The sequence below is a fragment of the Pseudophryne corroboree genome, chromosome 1 (genome assembly GCF_028390025.1).
Source record: "Pseudophryne corroboree isolate aPseCor3 chromosome 1, aPseCor3.hap2, whole genome shotgun sequence".
Taxonomy (NCBI): Eukaryota; Metazoa; Chordata; class Amphibia; order Anura; family Myobatrachidae; genus Pseudophryne; species Pseudophryne corroboree.
In genome coordinates, this window is record NC_086444.1 from 90,783,210 (window position 1) to 90,807,818 (window position 24,609).

At 45.9% G+C, this 24,609-nt stretch overlaps 1 protein-coding gene across 1 annotated transcript; it reads left to right on the top strand.

Annotated features, from left to right (window-relative positions):
* Positions 1 to 4,591: 4,591 nt before the first annotated feature.
* On the top strand, positions 4,592 to 24,609 carry PTGER4 (prostaglandin E receptor 4). Its single transcript, XM_063961288.1, has 2 exons — positions 4,592 to 5,939; positions 23,500 to 24,609. The coding sequence occupies exons 1-2, from the start codon at positions 5,124 to 5,126 to the stop codon at positions 24,091 to 24,093; spliced, it is 1,410 nt and encodes a 469-aa protein (XP_063817358.1). The 5' UTR covers positions 4,592 to 5,123; the 3' UTR covers positions 24,094 to 24,609.

Below are 24,609 nucleotides of genomic sequence, written 5' to 3' on the forward strand. Positions count from 1 at the left end.
GAGGCGCCGATTCATCACAGACTTGCTGTTGCCTGAACCCTCCGCTCCGGCGCCCGTGCTCATGGACTGAGCGCACCGCCTCTCCGCAGGTCAGTTTCCCCACCGCTCCTGACAGCCGCTCTGAGCGCCGGCCAGCGTGTGTGTGTGCGGTGTACATCTCCCGCCATCCCGGTCTCCGCGCTGCTGTAAACGGACTTCGGGCTGCCGGCTCTCGCCGTGCCTGCCATATGGGCTCTGCCAACGAGGAGGTGCTTGCACTGTTGCGGTGTGTAAGTGGAGGGGGCCAGTTAGTGTGTGTGTGCCTGTGGTACAAGGGGAGATGGTCAATTACTGCTTGTGAGTCCGAGTTGTTTGGGAGGGGGGGGGGGGGGGGGGGCAATTGCTGGGTGTGTGCACGGGGTATAGGGAGAGAAGGTTAAATTACTGCTTGTGTGTCCTGGTTGTATGGGGGTTGGGGGGCAATTACTGGGTGTGTGCACGGGGTATAAGAGGGGGGGGGGGGATTATGAGGTGGGCAGATGTGTGTGTGTGTGTGTGTGTGTGTGTGTGTGTGCCTGGAGTATGAGGTGGTCAGCTGCTGAGTGTGCCCCGGGTATGAGGTGGTCAGCTGCTGAGTGTGCCCGGGGTATGAGGTGGTCAGATGCTGTGTGTGTGCCCGGGGTATGAGGTGGTCAGATGCTGTATGTGTGCACGGGGTATAAGGTGGGCAGAAGCTGTGTGTGTGTGTGCGTCCGGGGTATAAGGTGGGCAGATGCTGTGTGTGCGTCCGGGGTATAAGGTGGGCAGATGCTGTGTGTGCGTCCGGGGTATAAGGTGGGCAGATGCTGTGTGTGTGTGCGTCCGGAGTATAAGGTGGGCAGATGCTGTGTGTGTGTGCGTCCGGAGTATAAGGTGGGCAGATGCTGTGTGTGTGTGCGTCCGGAGTATAAGGTGGGCAGATGCTGTGTGTGTGTGTGTGTGTGTGTGCGCGTCCAGGGTGTGTGGTGGGTAGCTGCTGTGTGTGTGCCCGGGGTATGATGCAATGTGTCTCGGCGCTCTACTTGGTGCAATGTGTCTCGGCGCTCTACCTGGTGCAATGTGTCTCGGCGCTCTACCTGGCGCAATGTGTATAACTTGCTCTGCCTGGCGCATTGTGTATAACGTGCTCTACCTAGCGCAATGTGTGTAACGTGCTCTACCTGGCGCAATGTGTGTAACGTGCTCTACCTGGCGCAATGTGTGTAACGTGCTCTACCTGGCGCAATGTGTGTAACGTGCTCTACCTAGCGCAATGTGTGTAACGTGCTCTACCTGGCGCAATGTGTGTAACGTGCTCTACCTGGCGCAATGTGTGTAACGTGCTCTACCTGGCGCAATGTGTGTAACGTGCTCTACCTGGCGCAATGTGTGTAACGTGCTCTGCCTGGCGCAATGTGTGTAACGTGCTCTGCCTGGCGCAATGTGTGTAACGTGCTCTGCCTGGCGCAATGTGTGTAACGTGCTCTGCCTGGCGCAATGTGTGTAACGTGCTCTGCCTGGCGCAATGTGTGTAACGTGCTCTGCCTGGCGCAATGTGTGTAACGTGCTCTGCCTGCTGCAATGTGTGTAACGTGCTCTACCTGGCGCAATGTGTGTAACGAGCTCTACCTGGTGCAATGTGTGTAACGTGCTCTACCTGGTGCAATATGTGTAACGTGCTCTACCTGGTGCATTGTGTATAACGTGCTCTACCGGTCGCATTGTGTATAACGTGCTCTACCTGGTGCAATGTTTATATTTGATTTACCTGGTGCAATGTGTCTTAAGTGTTCTACCTGGTGCAACGTTTATATGTGCTCTACTGGTGCAATGTATATAACGTGCTCTACCTGGTGCAATGTATATAACGTGCTCTACTGGGCGCAATGTGTATAATAATGCGCTCTAACGGGCGCAATGTGTATAAAGTGCTCTACCTGGTGTAATGTGTATAACGTGCTCTGCCTGGAGCAATGTGTATAAAGTGCTCTACCTGGTGTAATGTGTATAACGTGCTCTGCCTGGAGCAATGTGTATAATGTGCTCTACTTGGAGCAAAGTGTATAGCGAGCTGTACCTGGAGCAAAATGTATAACATGCTGTACCTGGTGCAATATGTATAATGTGCTCTACCTGGTGCAATATGTATAACGTGCTCTACCTGGCGCAGTGTGTATAGGAGGTTCTACCTGGTGCAATCTGTATAAGTGGCACTACTGTGTGGTGTAATGTGAATTGGCACTATTATGTGGTCACGCCCCTTCCCCATGAAGCCACGCCCCTCAAATTTTGCGGCGCGCACTGCCTGTACTTTGCGATCTAGTAAGGTGGAACACCAATTCACTTTCTGCCTAAGGGCACCAAAATGTCTAGTTACAGCTCTGGTGCAGGGTGTCCTGCATGCTACACAGCCCAGCAGCACTATCACCCCATCCCCCCACCTTGCAACACTTTTGAAGTGTCCAAACAAGATTAAGATTAATAAGAACCTTCATTTCGATGGGACCCAGAAAAGGACCGGTAGGACCCCAATTTTTGAAAGTGAGGGGTCCCTGGGACCCACTTTTTTTTTGGATCAGCGCGATCACTGACAGCCACTCACACACCCTATCAGTAGTGCACAGGCACTAACGCGTCCAATCAGTAGTGAACTGTCACTCACATGCCCATCAGTGGTGAACTCAAACCCCCCTCCCCTGGACACAGAACAGCTGCACCTCCTGTACTGTCTCCCTGCAGTACACAGAAATGTACAGGAACAGACACAGGCTGCCTCCCTCTGCTATACACAAGCACAGCACACTCCAAAGACGCTGCACAACACTACATCATCACCAAAATATGTCATTGATTCATCCCAGAGGATTCATGGAAACCAGTCAGAGAAATATCCTGAGTGCTGACAGCGCTTCGCAGACTCATTAAGTAGTGAAAGTTTCTATCTCATTAGAGCGTGCAGATAATGATGATAAACTGACCATGCAGCACTGTAATATGCTGTCACACAGTATAAATCACCAGCACTGCAATCTCATTACGCTGTCAGCCAGTGAATGACTCCATATGTTTGGAGCCAGTTTGTATATGGCCCTAGCAATAAATGTATGTATGTGACAGACCCATGTGCGTCGCTTCCGAGCCGTTCTCCAGTCCACAGTGGAGAGCCCGGGAGACACTCCTGGCGGTGACAGCAGAAGTGTGACGCAGGCTCGTGTCACCGCAGACATTGCTGACGTTACTGATCTAAATAAGACTCATTACTTTTGGTGGAACTCAAACACTTGCAAATGTCATTCTTAGGTGTCTCTATCACATGGGGGGGGGGGGGGGGGGGGGGATTAACCCTAACCTTTCCAATAACATTACTTATCCCATTCGAGAGCAGAGGAACCGACAAAACTGGCAGACACTCCTGATATCACATTACTGCTTCTTAATATCATTTAATATTGTATATCATTCTGTGTCACATGGCTTCCCAGGTGTGTGGAACTACAAGTCCAATCATGCCCTGCCATCCTTTACTCACTTTCTTATAGAACAGATATAGGAAGCTTGCCAGCAAGTCCCAACACGTCCAATAAAGTCATGCTGGGGCATGTAGTCCAACAGCCGCTCGCCCCCAGTTCTATGCAACCGTATATCATACTGCTTAGTGTGACGATATTGGAAAGGTATTTAGGCGTTTAGTGATGTTCATCTGACCAAACCTTTTATACATGACATGAGAGAGCCCCAGCGTGGAGCATGAGTACTTTCCCGTACGGAGAGAGCTCTCTATATCTCTGATAGGGGAAATACACTGACTGCTGAGACGTGATAATCAGATAGCGTGCAATCACATTGAACCCTCGCCCCACGTTGTTTCTCAAGAGGTGTTCTGCTTTTTTACAACTTTCCATAGTGACCACGGCACTTACACAAGAGTAACTTCCCTGTCAGTGATTGTGCTACCGTGCAAGTCTGTTACATATACACATACATGCAAGCACACTTGTCTCTCTTCTCACCTCTTAGAGGAAATGTGATTCTCTTTATGTCCTGATCATAAATAAATCCTTTGCAGGAGTAATCCCTTACCTACAGGGTTTACAATCAAGTAGGAGTAAATTAGAATGATGTAAAAAGAAATGGTACAAGTTTTTTATTTACCTGATCTATTAGAGTAAGGCAGATAGTAATAATATATATTAGATAGATTTATTATTTATTAACAGTTTCTTATATAGTGCAGCATATTCCGTTGCGTGTTACAATTAGAACAGTAATAGAGCAAAACTGACGACGTGCAAAACTGGGTAAAAGCAGACAGACATAGAATAGGAAGGCCCTGCTCGCAAGCTTACTAGATAGAGAGATAGAGAGCGAGAGAGAGAGATTTTTTTTGGAAAAAAGAACTACAGGTGTGGGAGATATTTGTGGTCTGGACGATTGTAAGCTCTTGGGACTGGCAGCGCAGATATAACAAATAGGAGACTAGCATAATGCTGTACTAATGTCTTTATAGTATGTGCTACAGATTGCAGGTGGAGTGACAGGAGGGTGGATGGGGTGTGTGCATGGGGAGCCGGGGTGGCTGTCTATCTCTAGCAGGCGTGAACTTTAATGAAAGTTACAAAGGGGAAAGCAGCAGCAGCAGCAGATAGGAGGTGTGAGGCTGCTGCCCCCGGGAGGGTTTGCATCTGACAGTAGCCCACATCAGTGACACCACCCCAGCCAATCACACCGGGCTGGGGAGGAGAGCACAAACCTCACCCCCTCATCACAAACTTCAGTAGAAGAATAGGAGAAACTTATTATCAGCAGCACTGCAGAGGCTGAGGGAGCAGAGGTGCCTGGTGCTGAGAGAGGGGAGCCGTGCACCCAGCATGACAGCCAGCACTGCCCTGACCGCAGAGCTGACACTCACACACACCATTGACGTTCTGCCAGACTGAGGAGCCCAGCAGCACCAGGAGGACAGTACAGCACCAGGAGGAGAGTTACTGTACACCTGGCACTTACCTGGCTGCAGCCCATTAGCACTGACTGTGGGCAGCACACAGACCTGGCACAGAGTTGGGAGGAGGGGGGGTGGGGGTCACCACTGGACTATGCCCGGCTGGCACTGACCTGAGCCAGGAAGCATGTACGCCGAGCAGAACATGAGCGCCCCCGGCAACGCGAGCGCCGTGGGCAGCAGCCTGGGCGGCAGCCGCCCCCCCACCATCCCGGCGGTGATGTTCATCTTCGGGGTGGTGGGGAACACGATCGCCGTCATCGTCCTGTGCAAGTCCCGCAAGGAGCAGAAGGAGACCACGTTCTACACGCTGGTGTGCGGGCTGGCGCTGACCGACCTGCTGGGCACCTGCCTGGTGAGCCCGGTGACCATCGCCACGTACGTGCAGAACCGCTGGCCGGGCGGCCATGCCCTGTGCGAGTACAGCTCGTTCATCCTGCTCTTCTTCGGCCTGTCCGGCCTGAGCATCATCTGCGCCATGTCCATCGAGCGCTACCTGGCCATCAACCACGCGTACTTCTACAACCACTACGTGGACAAGCGGCTGGCCGGCCTCACCCTGTGCGCCATCTACGCCTCCAACGTGCTCTTCTGCGCCCTGCCCAGCATGGGCCTGGGCAAGACCACCTTCCAGTACCCGTACACCTGGTGCTTCATAGACTGGCGCACCAACGTCTCCAGCCACGCCGCCTACTCCTACATGTACGCCGGCTTCAGCTCCTTCCTCATCCTGGTGACGGTGCTGTGCAACGTGCTTGTGTGCGTGGCGCTCATCCGCATGCACCGGCAGTTCGTGCGCCGCACCTCCCTGGGCACCGACACCCGCATCTCCGACTTCAGGCGGCGCAGGAGCTTCCGGAGGATGGCCGGGGCCGAGATCCAGATGGTCATCCTGCTGATCGCCACCTCCGTGGTGGTGCTGATCTGCTCCATCCCCCTGGTGGTGAGTGGGAATGCGCTGCGCAATTGCGCTCACTTTTCAAGGCGGGCAAGCTGGGGTGTGGGCTCTCCGGACTACAAGTGCCAGCATGCTGCCATGGCATGGTGATACTTTGAGTTCCACCACAGCTGGAGAGCCTTTGGTCACAACACTGCAGTATTTCAGTGCTTCCCAACTCCGAACCTCAGGTACCCGCAACAATTCATGTTTTCTGGATTACTTTTTTATTATGCACAGGTGATAATCTAGTTAATTGGGTTTGTAATTATCCCGAATGCTTGCGCAGAAGGAAATCCTGAAAACATAACCTGTTGATAATCTAGTTGGCTGGGTTTGTCATTATCACACCTTCTTGCACAAAGGGAAATCCTGAAAACATGACCTGTTGATCATCTAGTTGGCTGGTTTAGTAATTATCCAAACTGCTTGCACAAAAGTAAACCCTGAAAACATGACATGTTGAGGGTACTTCAGGGTTGGAGTGGAAAACCTCTGGTCTGTTTAACTGATGAGTTGGGTACTTCGCAATGCAATCCTAAATCAATAATAATAATAATAATAATAAAATAAAAAATTGTAGTAGTAGTGTTATTTATATGACCCATTGCTCCCAGTATTACCGAAAGTGCTTTACACATGATAAAAAAAAATTAATTATTAACACACAAAAGAAGAGCTCAGAATGTGTTGTATATTTTTTTAGTCGGGGCTATTTATCAAAGCTTGGAGAGAGATAAAATTGTGAGCCAAAAAGTACTAACCAATCAGCTGCTTACTTACATGTTACAACGGTGTTTGAAAAATGACAGGAGCTAATTGGTTGGTACTTTATCTCTCGCAATTTTATCTCTTGCCAAGTTTTGATAAATACCTCCCAAAACTAAACTAATACTAGTGAAATACAGAGATGGTCCGTGTCTGGGTCATGTGGGAGGGTTTTCAATTGATTATCCCTTCTTAATATTCTCTTATTAAAACAAAAGGCAATTACCTATTGTATACAGTGAGAAGAGGCTGGTTAGTGGACAGTGGCATTGCAGGTTTCACCTGGGTGCAGCCGTGTACTCCGGCCACACACCTGGTCTGTGGAATCAGTTTGTCTCGCATGCACTACAAACATTCACACCAGACACCTAGAAACGTCACTGATCGCTGATATGAGAGCTTCTGAGCTTCCAGTAATATCTGCGCTATAGGATTTCCCTATAGTAACAAGCTAGCAGATGAGCTCTAATTGCAAGATCATTTGAGTTCGGTTTTATGGTTGCACATGGTGCTTGTTGGCTAAGCCGTACAAAGCCGGAGTAATAGCTTGACCTTTGGAATGACAATTATTTACCCGCTGCAAAAACTTCCAGTTTATTTTCAATTGTAAGGTCACATTTTATAGCCACTGAGTAGGTCTTTGATAGTCAGGGTGACTAATAGGAGATCCATTGCTGAGAAACGTTAAGGGGGTTAGTGTTGCATTCACCATGAAAATTGTCATCGCACAGAAGTTTTTACAATTTGTGGTTAACCATTACACAAAGACATCTGACATTATTTGTAATCTCAATTTAAAGGGCTATCTATCTATCTATCTATCTATCTATCTATCTATCTATCTATCTATCTATCTATCTATCTATCCATGCATCCACATAATGTATTTGTTTATGTGTGCTTTGTTACTGTTTGTAAGTATGCAGCTGTAAATGTAAACATGTGTCTAGAGAGAATGATGAAAGTGTTAACCCCGTGTCTTACACAGTACAGTTTGCAGGATAGATCACCTGCATTGAGTATAATTCAGCTATTCTTTACTATTTACCTTTATTATGCATGGTAGTGAGTACAAGGCGCGCCACTGTAACTATTGTATTTTGGTTTGCATTAACACTTTATGTAGAAATGAGCAATAGCCAAAGGCAGCAATTTATGCACGAACTAGGTTCCCCCCAGTAGATCGGCTTCTGCGATTGTTAAACAGTAGCCTGTTGTGTAGATGTGATTATAGAACTGATTTCCTTGTCCTGCCAGTTTGCCAACATAATTAACACAGAATGCGCTCCACCCTGTATAAACCGGTAGAGGTGCAGCGCTGGAGTTGGCAGCGAGAATCGATTTTTTTTTTTTTTAAATGAGAGAGAAAAAATGAGCAGGTAAAGTCATATAACCAAAGGAGCTTGTAACATCATTTACTGGTTACAGTTCTGACAGATGTGTTAATAAATAAAGCAAGGGCTGTCTTTCTATGTTATTATATAGTGCACTTAAAACGCACAAGTACTCAGTTTCTTGGATACATGTCACTTGGATGGAGGTAGTTGTACTTTTGGCTAGCACACCGAGGGTTAACATTATAACTTATTACGCTTCCTGTGATTTTATAGCTGTTTATGTATTTCACATAATTTATTGGAAGAACAACTTCCGAATCCTGTTACTAATATCAACAGTAGTGACAAACACAGAGAGTGAGCATATAAACGCACATGCTACACGGATTATACACGGCTAACCACAGAGCTTTCCGCTATATGACCTATTCAGCCATCTCTTCTATAATATCACAGTTAGGGGTAGAAATGATTGCAGTGTACAGTAAATGGTTTGCAGGATAAGTCACAGTAGTGTAACTGTACCTACTATGTGTCTGCCTGCATACATATATGTCTATACTATAGACTACTATGATATGATTGTTTGTATTCCATTGTAATGCCCTTTTTTGTGAAGCCCATAACATTCAGATCAATGCCAGAATCTTTGTGTTTATCTTTGCGTCAGCAGCACGCGGCTGTTGCTCGGACGTTTCTAATATGACATCGGAGGAGCTTCAGCCAAGATGAATTAATCCTTAAATTAGTCACTGGGCTGCCAAATGTATTTGTTGTCAGGCAGTACCGAGGTTTTGGTAGGAATAAAAGTGGCACAGGAATTTTGGACTAATTGCAAATAGTCTTTAATAGGCAATTGAGCTGGTTTAGAAACGTTGAGTCATTTTCACTACATTCTGCCTCAGAGTATTATGTAGCTTAGACATAAACCAAATATTCAAGCTCCATGACAACAAAGAGAGACAGAAATCTTAGCGCCATAAGTAACTGTACTTCGAGTCATTACATTGGGATATACTGCATGAACCTAGTGCATTGAGAATCATTAGCTCTCCAGGCTTGTCCTATGTTGTAGCGCTGTAATTAGCATGTTGGAGCATGCAGGGAAGTCTAGCGCTTCAAAGCATTCACTGTTATATAACATCAGAGCCACTTGTAGCAGTTACAGAAGTAGTATACACATGACCCGCTACACTTTTCTGACTTCGGACCACATTTTTGACTATAGAACCCCATCCACAATTAACCATATAGCTGTATTTATCATCCACATTGAACCCTCCTATTGTCACATAGCTGGTTTCAGAGAGATCACTATTCCCCCCCCCCCCCCCCCCCCCGCCCCCCTTCGCACACACCCCTGCCCCTGAAACCAACCCCCCTCCCCCAACTTTGAAGTTTGTTTCTGCAAACTCGGCCACAACTAAACTGTTAGTATAGTGTGTAGTCATCCATTCTTTTACCAGTCTTGATCAAATAGAAAAATATATTTAAGACGTTTGGACCTTAAACTGGACACATATGTACAAAGTTGCATGGTCAATTAGATTTCATTTTACCATATTATTTGTACGTAGCACCATGTGTCTGAATCTATATATATAAATGTCAGATTGCTGGCAGGGCCCTTTTACCTTTATTTCCGTAAATATTTACTCTAGATTTACGATCGTGTTTATCATGCAAGTTCAACATAATAAAGACATATAGATACAAGATAAGGCTGTCCTTTGGACATTTATTATTTGAGTTGCACAACTCATGAAATGTGCTAGCTATGAAACACAAATGTTGCACCTATATAAACCAGGTACAAGCTGACGATGATTGTGGTGTCTTTGCTTCAGAAACGTCTGTATTCTTAACTTAAACAAAAAGTTTAAAAGGTTGCAATATTTTCAAAAAGTTGCAAATATCTTAAGATGTGTGCAAATTAAAATACAGGCACAGAAATGTAAGCGTGTAAGTCATCTTTGTTCACACTCCAAAGTGGAATCTTTACGTTCTGTTCAGCCAACCCCTGTCTGGACATTTTTAGTACAGATCTGACCATTCAGCGATCAGTCTAGACCACAGGTTCTCAAACTGGGTCCTCAGGACCTCACACAGTTCATGTTTTCCAGGTCACTTGTGGTTTTTTAAAATGTGACAGTTAGTGATACACAGTGCACCTGCCGGGTGACCTGGAAAACATGAACTGTGTGGGGTTCTGAGGTCCGAGTTTGGGAACCACTGGTCTAGACCATGAACAGACCATACCAGCTTCAGGTTCCTTTGTCTGCTATCCTCAGAACAGCTTCAGGTTACTTCATCTGTTATGTTCAGACCAGCTTCAGGTTCCTTAATCTACTATCTTCAGACCAGCTTCAGTTTCCTTCATTTGCTATCCTCAGACCAGCTTCAGGTTCCTTCATCTGCTATCCTCAGACCAGTGGCGGATTTAGCGGGGGGCGATGAGGGCGACCGCCCCCCATACACCCTACATTTACCCCGCACATTTATTTGAGAAGCCACTCCCATACAGTTCTTTCGCCGCGGCCACAACGCTCCAGCTTCAGAGGCCCGCAGAGCCGGTCGGAGCACACAAGGAAAGGCAGCCGGGAGGAACAAAGAAAGCAGTGTCCTCCCCCACACTGTTTGCAGGGCACTCCACCAGGCACAGAGTCCCTGCCACCTGGCACTGCAGTGTGACACAGCCTAGTCTTCATCCTCAATCTGAAGCGCTGCACCTGCAGCTACTGACAGCCGTCATACTGATGGCACTGCAGTGTACTGCTGGGCTGTTAGCGCAGTGGCCGTGCATTGAGGATGTGAAATCCTGCACAGCCACTCGGTATACTCAGGCTGGCCACCGCGTGGCTGCTTTGAAGGAGCCGGGAGTCGGGTAATAAGAGGCAGCGGCGGGCGCATCGATTGAGGAATGATGTGTTGGGTTTCAGGAGAGAGGAGGAGTGTGCAGCAGTCACTGCACTGTGCACAGTCAGATCGGCAGAGCAGTGTCTCATCAGCATAGCGGTTTCTCATCAACATAGCGGTCTCTCATCAGCATAGGGGGATCTCAATACACAGACAGTAAAAAGTAAGACAATAATGAGTGACTTTTTTCTTTTATTATTTAAAATTAAATGTAAATGGTATAGGGTTATATATATATATATATATATATATATATATATATATAAAATGATTGGTCCCTATAGACGGCACTCCCACCCTCACAGCAATGGATAACATAACGTACTGGTGCTTGGCATAGGTTTTCAGTGTTTCAAGGTTTTTTTTAAATCTTTTCATCAGGAATACGCATTCCTGACAAAAAGAATAAAGTGGGATAATAACAGCAATGGATAATAAACACCACTGTAAGATTACAGTGGGTTTTGTTATCCATTGCTGTGAAGGTGGTAGTGCCGTCTATGGAGACTAACCATTTGATACTTAATTGGATCATTGGAGTCTTATACTGTATATTGTGGGAGATAGCTAGCACTCCCAAATACCATGTAGTTGTCTGGGTCCCCTCAGTAATAAGTTAAATAGTATAGCAGGGGAGACAGCAGCATAATGTGTTTGGAAAGTTGTCTTTTCTTCTGCATTAACTATATGTATGTGTGTGTGTAAATGAATATTCTGTGTTTTCCCCCCTTCAGTATTGAAAATGGGAAGGGGCATAACTAAATGGGAGGGGCTATGAGTAGAGGGGAGGAGTCATATTCTTAAACCGCCCCCCCCTAAAAGTAAAGTCTAGATCCGCCACTGCCTCAGACCAGCTTCAAGTTCCTTCATCTGATATGTTCAGACCAGCTTCAGGTTCCTTAATCTACTATTTTCAGACCATCTTCAGTTTCCTTCATCTGCTATCCTCAGACCAGTTTCAGGTTCCTTCATCTGCTATCCTCAGACCAGCTTCAGGTTACTTCATCTGCTATCCTCAGACCAGCTTCAGGTTCCTTCATCTACTATCTTCAGACCAGCTTCAGGTTCCTTCATCTACTATCTTCAGACCAGCTTCAGGTTCCTTCATCTGCTATCCTCAGACCAGCTTCAAGTTCCTTCATCTGCTATCCTCAGACCAGCTTCAGGTTCCTTCATCTACTATCCTCAGACCAGCTTCAGGTTCCTTCATCTGCTGTCTTCTCAGATAGCAAATAAAGGCTTTCTCATTATCTTCTGTGTCCCCTGTTTCTGTATCAGTCCCTGATACGGTACAACCCAAGGCTGCCAAATCTTTATCCAGCACTATCCGCTGCACCCTCACTGTGTGTGTGATAGCAGCCGCACATGTTGGTTTGTGTACTCAGGAATACGACCGGCCAGCTTCAGCAGCTGTGTCAATTTGTTTTTCCCAAAACTGCTAAATGTTCTCTCTTTTCAGCTGATAGCCAGAAGAAATATTCCCATATCAAATACTAGTTGGGACGGAGTACACTTGGTGATTACACTTTTAGCCTTGGACACCTGAATGGAAACCTTCACATTAACTTGAATGTAATGTATCACAGAGCCGGTGGCACATTGCGGTGCCAGAGGGCCCTCAGCTGCACATCTCTCCGGGCAGTGCTAAGCGATCATAGTGGTTGTGCCTGTGCTACCCAAGTGTATAGCCTTCAGAGACAGTCATAGGCAACCTGATACACCTCTGCGGCCGCCTACAGTATTCATTAAAAGGGCTGCACTCTGCCCTTAATCTCAATAATTAGTTAAAAGTTAAAACAAAAGTTAATTCAAGTAAGAGACCTCTCTCTGTAATAACCTATCAGCAGGCATTTTAAACATTGATCAAACGTTCTAACAAACAAATGACAAAGCTCCAGCCTGTAGTATTAACGGGCGTGCGGACAATTTCCAACAAACAGCATAAATAGGTAGCCCCCTTAGCTCAGGCAACACATATAAAGTTAGCAATTGGGCAAAACCATGCTGCACTGCAGGTGGGGCAGATGTAACATGTGCAGAGAGAGGTAGATTTGGGTGGGGTGTTTTAAATCTGAAATCTAAATTGCAGTGTAAAAATAAAGCAGCCAGTATTTACCATGCACAGAAACAATATAACCCACCTAAATCTAACTCTCTGCACATGTTACATCTGCCCCACCTGGTTTTGCCCAATTGCTAACTTTTTTTTTGTGTGCTAACAACTCTGAATAATCCCCAATATCTGGACATCTATAAAATATTCCAGCAAAACAGACAGTATAGATCGCAATTTATTTTTAAGTATTCATATAGCGCCAGAATATTCCGCCGCACTTTGCAGTTGGGCACAAACACAGCAAAAAAGCGAGACTGGGTGTTTAGAGAGCGTAGTGGTTGGGAGATGATTGCGCACATTTGGAGTTAGTAAGTGTGGCCACCCTCTACAGCCCACAAACACAGCAATTTGGGGCATATTAGCTTGTGAACATGGGCACCTGTCAAGGTAACGATTTAGCATTTGGGTATAGACCAGAAGAAATTCAGTTGATTTTTAGGGTTAAGCTACAGCAGTGACTTTCAGTATCTCGGTTGCTGTCAATCAGTTACCAGATATAGGGGGTCATTCTGAGCCGATCGCATGCTGCAGTTTATCGCAGCGGTGCAATCGGGTCAGAACTGCGCCGGCGTCGCAGTGCGCCCGCGCATGCCAGACAGCCGAAGGCCGCTACGATCGTCACTGGGCAGGGGGGGGACAATGGCGTTTGGCCGCTGTTTCGTGGCCGCGGTCCGGCCAGCGGAGGCGTGGCCGGACCGAATTGGTGAAGGGGGGGTGGACCGCAGCGGGCGCGTGACGTCACACGCGGCTGCTGCGGGCCGGGGAGCGATGAGTAGCTCCTGGCCAGCACGCTAAAGCCGCGCTGGTCGGGAGCTACTCTTGAAGTGCAAAGACATCGCCGCTGTGTGATGCCTCTGCACTTCTACGGGAGGGGGGACGGCACTGACATGCGGGGCGGACTAGCCCTGTGCTGGGCGTCTCCCCGCATTTCAGTGTGAATGATCGTAGCTGTGCTAAATTTAGCACGGCTACGATCAACTCGGAATGACCCCCATAGAGCAGCTTCTTTGTTATGGGGAGGTTTAAATAGGTGATCGTTAATTGCTGTGTAGCAGAAGTATCGTCTTCAGTTGAGTTAATTTAAATCAATATGTTGTTACAAACGTTTTATTGCGTCCGTTGACTATTGAGTACATGAGCAGTTGAGGCCATAATGAGTTTTTAGAAAGAATCATTGAGTACAAGTAATCAAGCAGCATAAAGTATAACCATAGATGTAACATTTAGGGGCCTATTTATCAAGCTTTCTTCCATAAAATTATGTGGTAACTGAACTTTCTGCATCGTTTTATGGTTTGCGGCAATGTACTAATAGCACAATGCAGAAATCTCCTGCAGATTGCCCGTTAGCACAAGACCCCTATGTACTAAACCCTGAAAAGCAAAACTTTCCAGAGTTTGGCCTGGTTAGTTTACACCATCTGCAGATGGAGTAAACTGCTTTAAGCCGTTGGAGGCATAGTAGCAGGAGAAAGATCTTTTGATCTCCCTCCCGCAGCCGCCATCCGGCACTGGTCCCGATTCTGTTGCTGTTCACGTGCGCATTGCCAGATTCCCCGGGAGGAGTGTTTCACAAACATGAAAGGTTCCCCCAAAATGCAGCTGAAGAAACTGCGATTATTGCTGCCATTGTCCCTGCGGTTTCCATACATACATAGTGGGGATGTTTTCATTAAAGATGAAAACATCCCCCGCAAACTGAGTGTTAATAATCGCGGCAATTCTGCAGTTATTATTAAATGTGCCCCTTAATCACAAAGGATATTATTCTTACATGTAGTTTAGTGCCTGCTGTATGGCAGGGGTTGGGAACGGGATCCCGACGGTGAGGATGCCGACGGTCAAAATACCGACAGTGGCATCCTGTTGGTCAGAATCCTGGCACTTCTTGCAAGGTAAGCTAACCCTACCCCTTACCCTAACCTTCCTTTCCCACAGCCTAACCTTCCTTTCCCACAACCTAACCTTTCTTTCCCACAACCTAACCTGCCTTTCCCACACCCTAACCCTCCTCTCCAACCCTCCTCTCCCACACCCTAACCCTCCTCTCCCACAGCCTAACCCTCCTTTCCCAAGCCTAACCCTTACCCTCCTTTCCCACAGCCTAACCCTCCTTTCCCAAGCCTAACCCTTACCCTCCTTTCCCACAGCCTAACCCTCCTTTCCCAAGCCTAACCCTTACCCTCCTTTCCCACAGCCTAACCCTCCTTTCCCACAGCCTAACCCTCCTTTCCCACAGCCTAACCCTTCCCTCCCACAGCCTAACCCTTCCCTCCCACAGCCTAACCTTAACCCTCCTTTCCCACAGCCTAACCCTCCTTTCCCACAGCCTAACCCTAGCCCTCCTCTCCCACAGCCTAACCCTAGCCCTCCTCTCCCACAGCCTAACCCTAGCCCTCCTCTCCCGCAGCCTAACCCTAGCCCTCCTCTCCCGCAGCCTAACCCTAGCCCTCCTCTCCCGCAGCCTAACCCTAGCCCTCCTCTCCCGCAGCCTAACCCTAGCCCTCCTCTCCCGCAGCCTAACCCTAGCCCTCCTCTCCCGCAGCCTAACCCTAGCCCTCCTCTCCCGCAGCCTAACCCTCCTTTCCCACAGCCTAACCCTCCTCTCCCGCAGCCTAACCCTAGCCCTCCTCTCCCGCAGCCTAACCCTCCTTTCCCGCAGCCTAACCCTCCTCTCCCGCAGCCTAGCACTCCTCTCCCGCAGCCTAGCCCTCCTCTCCCGCAGCCTAGCCCTCCTCTCCCGCAGCCTAACCCTCCTCTCCCACAGCCTAACCCTCCTCTCCCGCAGCCTAACCCTAGCCCTCCTCTCCCGCTGCCTAACCCTAGCCCTCCTCTCCCGCAGCCTAACCCTAGCCCTCCTCTCCCGCAGCCTAATCCTCCTTTCCCACAGCCTAACCTTAAGCTCCCCCCACAACCTAACTCTCCTCCTAGTGCCTAACCCTAACCACCCCATGCAGCCTAACCCTAACTGTCCCCTCCCACAGCCTAACTTTCCTCCTAATGCCTAACACCTACCCCCCTCCCCGGTATACTTATGTTCAGGAGGGATTCTGGCTGTTGGGATACCAAGGTCTGGATTCTCAGCCTTGTTGGGAATCCGGCATTGGTATTCTGACCGCCGGTATCTTGAATGTTGGGATGCCAACTACATTCCGTACCGCAGTCTGTATGTACACATAATACAGAATCCACCTACTTGATTGAGTTTGGAACAGACGGGAAAACAAGGTGGCATGATTATGGCCATTTACTACTGGGTGTGGTGTGGTGTGAAACCTTTATTTGAAGTTCACTGTACACAATATCATTTGGTTTCCTCTTGTGAAATAAACCAATTCATTTTATATCTCCATTCACTCCACTTTTAACGTGTGCTCAGCTACAGAAGTAAATACGTTGCGGCTAATGACAAAATTGCAGTGATAAATCCTCTGACATCTGTTTCCTAGGTAAAAGGCTACACTACATAGTGTATTGTTGCGTTTGCAGTTGTGAAGTCAGAAGAAGGTAGACTGCTGATGGTCATGCCTTCGGGCTGCAGAGCTCATTGTGTTGCTAATGCAGACTTCCACGTATAGCATAATAGAACAAATATAGATATGTCTATATGTTAGATTGACAGGCAAAGAGAACAATGCAAAACTAGAAAGAAGAGCGGCACCTGGCATGGATAGGATAGACAGCGGGCAGAGGGCCAGGTCATGCATCTACATAAGCAGGCAGGCATGTCATATTACTGGGAGAAGTGTCTTTTCCTTTCTCCAAATAGTCCCAACAAGTTTGAGCAGGAGTCATTTTGTCTTTGTTGTTAAACAGAAATAGCGAGTATACAACAGTAATTACTACCCAATACGCTGCATGTACAGGCAGGCTAGAGGAACCAATGCACAAACCCACTGCACTTACATTATAGATAAGTTATCCAAAAAGTGGCTGTGGACAGTGACTAGGTCGACACCTGAAATAGATCGACACAGCAGGTGGACATGAGGGTTTTAAAAAAAAATGTGTTTTCTTCATAAAAGTGCCTGGGAACCCCAATTAGTGCACCATGGGGGTCATTCTGACACGATCGCTCGCGGCACTTGTTTGCAGCGATTGGGTTGGAACTGCGCAAGCACATGCCGGATGGCCGAAGGCCGTCGTTCCCTAGCGATCGCCTCTGTCTGATTGACAGGCAGAGGCAGGAGGGGGCGACACAGCAGCGTTTGGCCGCCGTTTTGGGGGCGCAGTCCGGCTAACTCCCAGTCAGCCGCAGGAGCTGCGCTGGCCGGGAGTTACTCAACAAGTACAAAAGCATCGCCGGTGTGCAATGCTTTTGTACTTGTGCGCGGGGGGGGGGGGGGGGGGATGGCGGACAGACATGCCTGTGCTGGGCGTCCCCCCCGCATGTCTGGGAACATGATCGTAGCTGTGCTAAATTTAGCACAGCTACGATCAACTCGTAATGACCCCCTGTGTCCCCTTGCATGACTCGCTGTGTTACTATTCCCAATCGTAGTCCACGTGGATCGTAAAGTATGAAAAAGTTGGAAAAAATGTGAAAAACTCATGTCGACCTTTGCCATGTCGACCTAATGCATGTCAACCAATAGTGGTCGAACCAATGAGTGTCGACCTAAGTGTTGTCGACTTAAAGACCGGATCCCCCCACAGAGTATAGGGGCAGCGATTACTATGCAGACTGCCTGCCACTGTGGGTGTGCTGTCATACAGGGAGGCAGACGCAGGGCAGAGGGTTCTCAGTGCATTTAATGAAAGAAAACCAGATTGGGAGTATATATTTCCTGTATTTACTGTGTCCTCTGGAAATGATTCCTTGGCATCTGGGAGTGTAATTCAATTTGTCTATGATGTGTCTGCTTTTCTAACTTCTTTATCTGCTGCTTTTTTTGTTGTTAATTTTTCTGAAAAAAATTATTTTATCTGAAAGTTCAATGACCGGTGACACAGTAGTGGAAAAATCCGAATACTTTGATTTTGTGTAGTATGTAGCTATACAACATGTAAACGTTATCACTTCTCCGCAGTGCTGCACTAAATCAGATTCCCTAGACTTGTACTTGCGTTGTTCCTTAAAATGCCAAACTCTTACTTCAAGTGTATTTTGTTTTGTCCCTAAATTCTTTGATTAGACTGTTTAGCCCCCAGCCTAAGGCGCTTTGTATCATGGGACACTACATGCCAGTGGTGCTATGCTGATAACAGGGGATGTCTGTGCCATGTCTCCTACAGAGAGATCCTCAAACAATCCCTTAAAGTCTGTTGACAGGTTCATCTTTTGATGTATGTTTGTCCTTCAAGGATGGAACCTCATCTGTTGCCTGGCTGCTGAGCAATAAATGTATAGATATCCTACAATTATAGGACCGTACCTTAGATGTTCATAGCTGCAACCAGAACACTACTGGGAGTTTTTATTAAAGATAGGTCACTGAACTGTAGGATTCCGAAGTGCAAATGACAACCCCATAGAGAAGAAAAAGTAGGAACTGCGTAATAATGTAGCACTATATTGGAATAGGCCAGTTTCCCAAACTCCGCCATCACACACACACACACACACACACACACACACACACACACACACACACACACACGACTTAATTAGTCAATTTGATTTAACCATCCAGATTCAAGCATGGATAGCCTTTAAACCTGGACTGTAATGACGGAGTTTAATAAACTGAACATAGGGTCATTTATTGGATATCTTTTATTGGCTGACTGAGAATACTTCTATTAGTCTTATAGGGCTGCTGAGATTTCTGGAAACAGAGGCATACTGTGTGTGTGATATTGAACATTTGCCACCTAACTAAAATCTGTTACAAATTATAGTGGTCTGTATGGTGCAAATTGGATTGGTCAGTTTGGTAGGGTGATGTATACACTCAGTATGTATATTGGAATAGGCACTATGAATGGTAAGTCCTGGATACATTTATGTAATGTGTTTAGTATTAGGAATGGGTTTAGAGCAGTGGGGCCCCCTGGGTTGATGTGTGCTCCGAGGCATCATTATTGTAACACTTTTTAGCACTTAAACTGTTGTTTTTTTGTTTGTTTTTTACTTATGTAACACTTTTAAACACCTTAATTACTGATTCTCACCTATGTAACACTTTTATGACTTAGATGCTACTTATTATTTTAACACTTAAACTGCTACTTCTTACTAGTGTGGTGCCTTGGGGCGGTTGGATTGTGCTGGCCTGAGGGATTCCCATGCTTTGGACTTGGACCTTAGGAATGTTAGGGAGGGACCGACCTTGCCATAGTATATGGGCCCACATTTTTGGCCAAAAATTATGCTAAGAACCTCAATTTTACTCCAGGTCAAATTGCAGAGTTTATTATAATTGTTCTGAGTGGTTTTGGGGGGAGGTCATGGTATGACCAGGAATGATGGTTTTGGGGGGAGTCATCGTTTGACCAGGAATGATGACATTTACCAATGCCGGCCAACTTCCTGAGTGATCTGACCAGTGTTCATGCTTAAGGACCAGATTGCAGCATGTATGGAGGTCTTAAAATGTGTTTCTTAAAGTGATTTTTCAGCTTCAGTTCTCTTTATTACATTAATCTATTTAGCATCTTTCTGTGTATTCCAGCCTTATCTCTGTATCATCAGGCAAAGTCATCATGTTTACCACAATATAAAGGAGTGTATGTAATAGAGAATTCAAGATGGTGCATATAAGCCAATACATTAAAATAACCTGATACTGGGAATCCCATTTTAACCCAGAACAACAATGAGACAGCGAAACCCCAGAACATTGAAGTAGCAGAAAAGGCAGTCACATGTAAATACACATAATAAAATATAGTACAGCCTGCTAGGCTTCCACAGACGGCAGATTACTTATCTGAATGCAAACAATATAGAAAAGGGTGGAGTGTGATAAGTGATACGCTAGGCATTTTTTGTTTTGTTTTCTTCTGTTTGTCAAAGGCATTGGACACAAAGCATAGTAATGAGGAGTGCAGGGCGGCCTGGCTCCGATATATCATTCCTTGCAGTGCCCGCTGTAATAGAACATTGCCATTTTATTGTACAAACTATTCAGTCTGTAAACCGTGAGGACAGGGAAAGATTTGCAGGTGCTGCCACCTATTGGACACAGTGGCATACAACACATATACCCAGGCGAACAATCCCTATATGTAATGAGATACTGAAATTCGCATTTCATTTCCAGCCGCTACAGGTGATCAGAGTGGAAACTATCGCGGACAAAAAAAGAATAGATCTGTTTTTTATTTCTTAGAAGTTCCTATACCAGCACACAGCAAATCATACTTAGCACCAAGCTTAATGTATGTGCGTCATGCTTCAGTAACGTCTTCCTCGAAGAAATTGATTGGATGCATTCTCATGAATAAGTGATTAGGCCCCATGACGTGTGTGACAAGTATGGTGTGTGCTGTTGGCACTTATGTTTTATTGTTGTTTTACTCCCCAGGGTGACACAGTGGCACTTCAGAAACAACTCTATTATAAAAGATATTGTAAGAAGCGCTTGACATGAAATAAACACCATTACTTATCTGTGCCCTGTGGATTAGTTGTCCCGTAGCCAAGACAGATGAATGTCACTTATTATTATCCTCTCTGCTTTCTAGACTGACCTTGCCATTAGCGCCATGTTAATGAAAACGCCCCAAAGTTGCCACTGATTACCTCTGTTATGTGATCTGTCCCCTGTCAGTATATCTCAGCGGGCAGCGTCTGTAAACGCCCCATTTATTTCAGTTTTGCATTAATCCCAGGAGATGTGCAGCCAATCTGTAATAGAGGTCGTCGCGATAAGTCTCCGCTCTAGGACCATTTCTCTGCGTGTCCTGTTTAGCAGTAGTCACGGTAACAGACATTTTAGCCAAAGATAACGAATAATAATTATTCAATTGCTCTAAATCACTAAATATCTGTCAGGAAAATCACTTTATTTTGCTAATATTGGGGCATATATATTAAGCCCGGAGAAGTGATAAAGCAGTGATAAGTGGAAGGTGATAACGCAACAGCCAATCGGCTACCTACCTGTCAATTTACATATTGGAGCTGATTGGCTGGTGCACTTATCACTGCCTTATCACGTCTCCAGGCTTAATACATCTGCCAATGTTCAGTAAAATGTATATATTTTACCAATGTTGGTGATGTCCGGTTAAGGTCCAGTACACAGTTCGGGTTAGGGTTCAGGTTTGTGGCTGCTCTGTTGAGTTCATTAATAGCATTGATCAGCCGAAGCAGGTGATTAGGAAACGCTACGCCGGCAAGACAACGCTCTAGCTGTAAGAAACTGTTTAGTGACTCGTCCAACAAGTTTCGACAAGCTGGTTTTTTTTGGAAGGGATTAGCATCACCCTGTACACACTAATAGATCAAGACGCTAAGGAAACTATTTCTGAAATGGAAGATTTGCATCTCCATACATGTCAGGAAAACTGGTTGATCCGCATGTGTACATTTTTATACCCTCTTCTAAAAATAAATATTTTAAACACCAGAACTGACGGTTACTAAGCAGTTTTTTCTCAATCCCAACCCCTCCCCCCGCGCCCCGCCTCTCTCTCTCCTCCCCAAATTAGTTTTCCAACCGCATGATTCAGGTACTTCAAAGTAAGGGGTCAAACCACTTAGCCGCAAGGGTGCGAGTTGCCATGGCGCTAAAACACTGCCAAACTGCGCCTCCTCTCGCACCCCTGGTGGCCCTCTCTCAACCCCATTTCACTCATTTTTGGAATTATCTCTAAGTTTGTTGAATAAGGCCCTTAGGGGTGTATTTACTAAGCCTTGGATGGAGACAAACTGGACGAAGATCAAGTACCAGCCAATCAGCTACTAGCTGTCAATTTTTAAACGCAGCCTGTGACATGCCAGTTAGGAGCTGATTGGATGATACTTTATCTCCGTTCACTTAATCTCTGTCCAAGGGTTCGTAAATGGACCCCCTAGCCTGTTTACCACTTAGCTTACACCCTCTAGCCAACGATTGTACTTTGTTTAGATTTATTATACAAGAGCAAGCTGGCAAGTATGTTTTATTTTTACACAACGCAGAAGACAATGGGGAAGATGCAGTTGCACGCAAGTCAGTTGTGCAGGTGTATCTAGGCGTGTACTTACACTGCCCGAGCTCTGTAGCAGAGCGCATGCATCTACAAGCGATGCTGAATCCTGTGCGTCTCAGACACCCCCCCTTTGCGGCTGGAAGGGCGTAACTGGATGGTTACTGGGCATTGCATGTTAGTGAATGACTGTCAACTGGAATGCAAAGTTATGAATACTGTTTGGTTAATAAGTCTGTTTGCAGACTAACCTCTTGCCCCAAGGATAGGGCTGGCGCAAGTGTACTTTAATAATGATGATGCCTATCTGACCAAGCATACAGCAGTTCTATAAGAAGCATATTATTGTAAGCCCTCTGCCCCCGTAGTGGTCATCTGCATCAATTCTCCGGGCTTCTCCCAGGGTGGAGCGATGAAAAGTCACCAAGTAAGTTCTAAATACAGAACCAATAAAATTGCTGTTGTTTAATCCAGTATTATGCAGTTGTAGGCAATGATAGTCGAGAAGCATCACAGGTTAGTTGGAAAACATGACTTGCAGCAAGCATGCACTACCCCATTTGAAGACTATTAATAATATACACTAAGAGTTGTGGAGTGCCAACTACATTTGTTCTCCATACCACAAGTAAGAGTATTCTGGACCACTCTGTGGTCATTGGACTCTAGGAGTGATCTTAGGTTGTGATTGGCTAGACTGCATTCTCCTGCTTATTGATTCAGCCACAACATGACAGCTCCCACCGAGTGCAGACAATAGGGGTCCCTTGATGTTTTACATTCTGTGTAATCTTATTTTCCTGTGCTGTCTGATATATACAAAGTTTTTATTCTACTGGGTTTAACCACAACCTTAATTTGCAGTGGTATTGGTGCATAAATCTCTGTCTGGTATTTGTTAGTACTTAAAAGAAATGCCTACAGCCCTTTCCGTTCCTGTACATATTTAGACTGCAGACATAGTTTCTACTTTGATGAAAAGGTGATATTGTTTCAGCTCTTAAAAATTAAATGGCGTGTTTCGTCTCCAGCGAATAGACTCAGCCAAGCAGATGGTCATGCCAGTCAATATTGTAAAGCTGAAAGCATCCATAAAAAATATTCAGGATGTGTATATTTTATAGGGATGTGATAACGTGCTGTGGATGTATACGTTATATGGTCTGTGCTCTATAGATAAAGAAGCATCACACCCTATAAGCAAATCTAAAAGTATGTATTATATTAATTGCTCTTTCCATCTCCCATTTGATTGCAGTAATTAGGAATGTTTTATCTTCCACTCTTGAAGATTACCACTCTTTGTCTTCATTAATAATTAATTGTGTCGACTTATCTCTTTCTTCTCCAGGTACGAGTTTTCATCAACCAGCTCTACCAGCCACCACTGGTGACCGATATATCAAGCAACCTAGACTTGAAGGCTATCCGAATTGCCTCGGTGAATCCCATCTTGGACCCTTGGATTTATATCCTCCTTCGAAAGACAGTACTGAGCAAAGTTATAGAAAAGATCAAATGCCTCTTCTGTAGGATTGGCGGTGGCAGAAGACCACACTCTGCAGGAAGTTTTAACTGCACCGAGGGCAGAAGGGCATCGTCTGCTCTTTCAAGTCATTCCCCCTCCTTTGTTTCCAGAGAGTTACGGGAAGTGTCAACATCACAGACTTTACTGTACCCTCTTGAACTAAGTGATGGTAGCTTCAGGGGTAGTACAGTTTTACCCGGGGCTACCATGGCCGTCAATCTTCCCGGGGCACCAGACCGGACGTTACGTGGTTCTGACCAGTCAGTTTCTTCTCATGGTCCAGAATCTGAGCAGGTACTGCTAGAAAATGAGACTCGGCCAACAAGGGCCACTCAAAACGGCTCTTCTCCCAAGGGGAATCCACTGCACGTCACTTTTCCCGACGAAACATTGAATGTATCGGAAAAATGTATATAGCGACTTCAAGAACTACATTTTAGTAATTGTGCTATTAGCTGGTACAATGACCATAATGTTCTACTTACTCCCAAAAAGGACTACGGTCTTGTTACAAGAACTCCATTCGTCCTTTAAGACATCTGAGGGTTCCTGACAAAATTGGAGACCAAAGAACTGATAGATGCAAAAAAAAAAGTGTTCAGTTTATTGGAAACATTCATTTTTGTGTGTGTTTTTTGTTTTTCTCCTGACACTATTGCATATTCCACTGGCACTTTTGAAGACTCCGCAGCTTCACCTTTATGTAAAGGATGGCTGTTTTTTGAGGGACAGAAGATCAATTGTTTTATGACTCCTGATTACCTAGTTGACATTTTAATGGACAAGTTTGTCTGATGTCAATGTTTCTAGCTAAGCTTTAAAAAAAATGTGAATTTTTATGGATGAATATATGTATATGGGATCTTGAATGTATTTATTGTCTTCTCTGTGAGAAGGTTTTCAGATTAAAATGTCTAGTTTAAAGAATTTAAA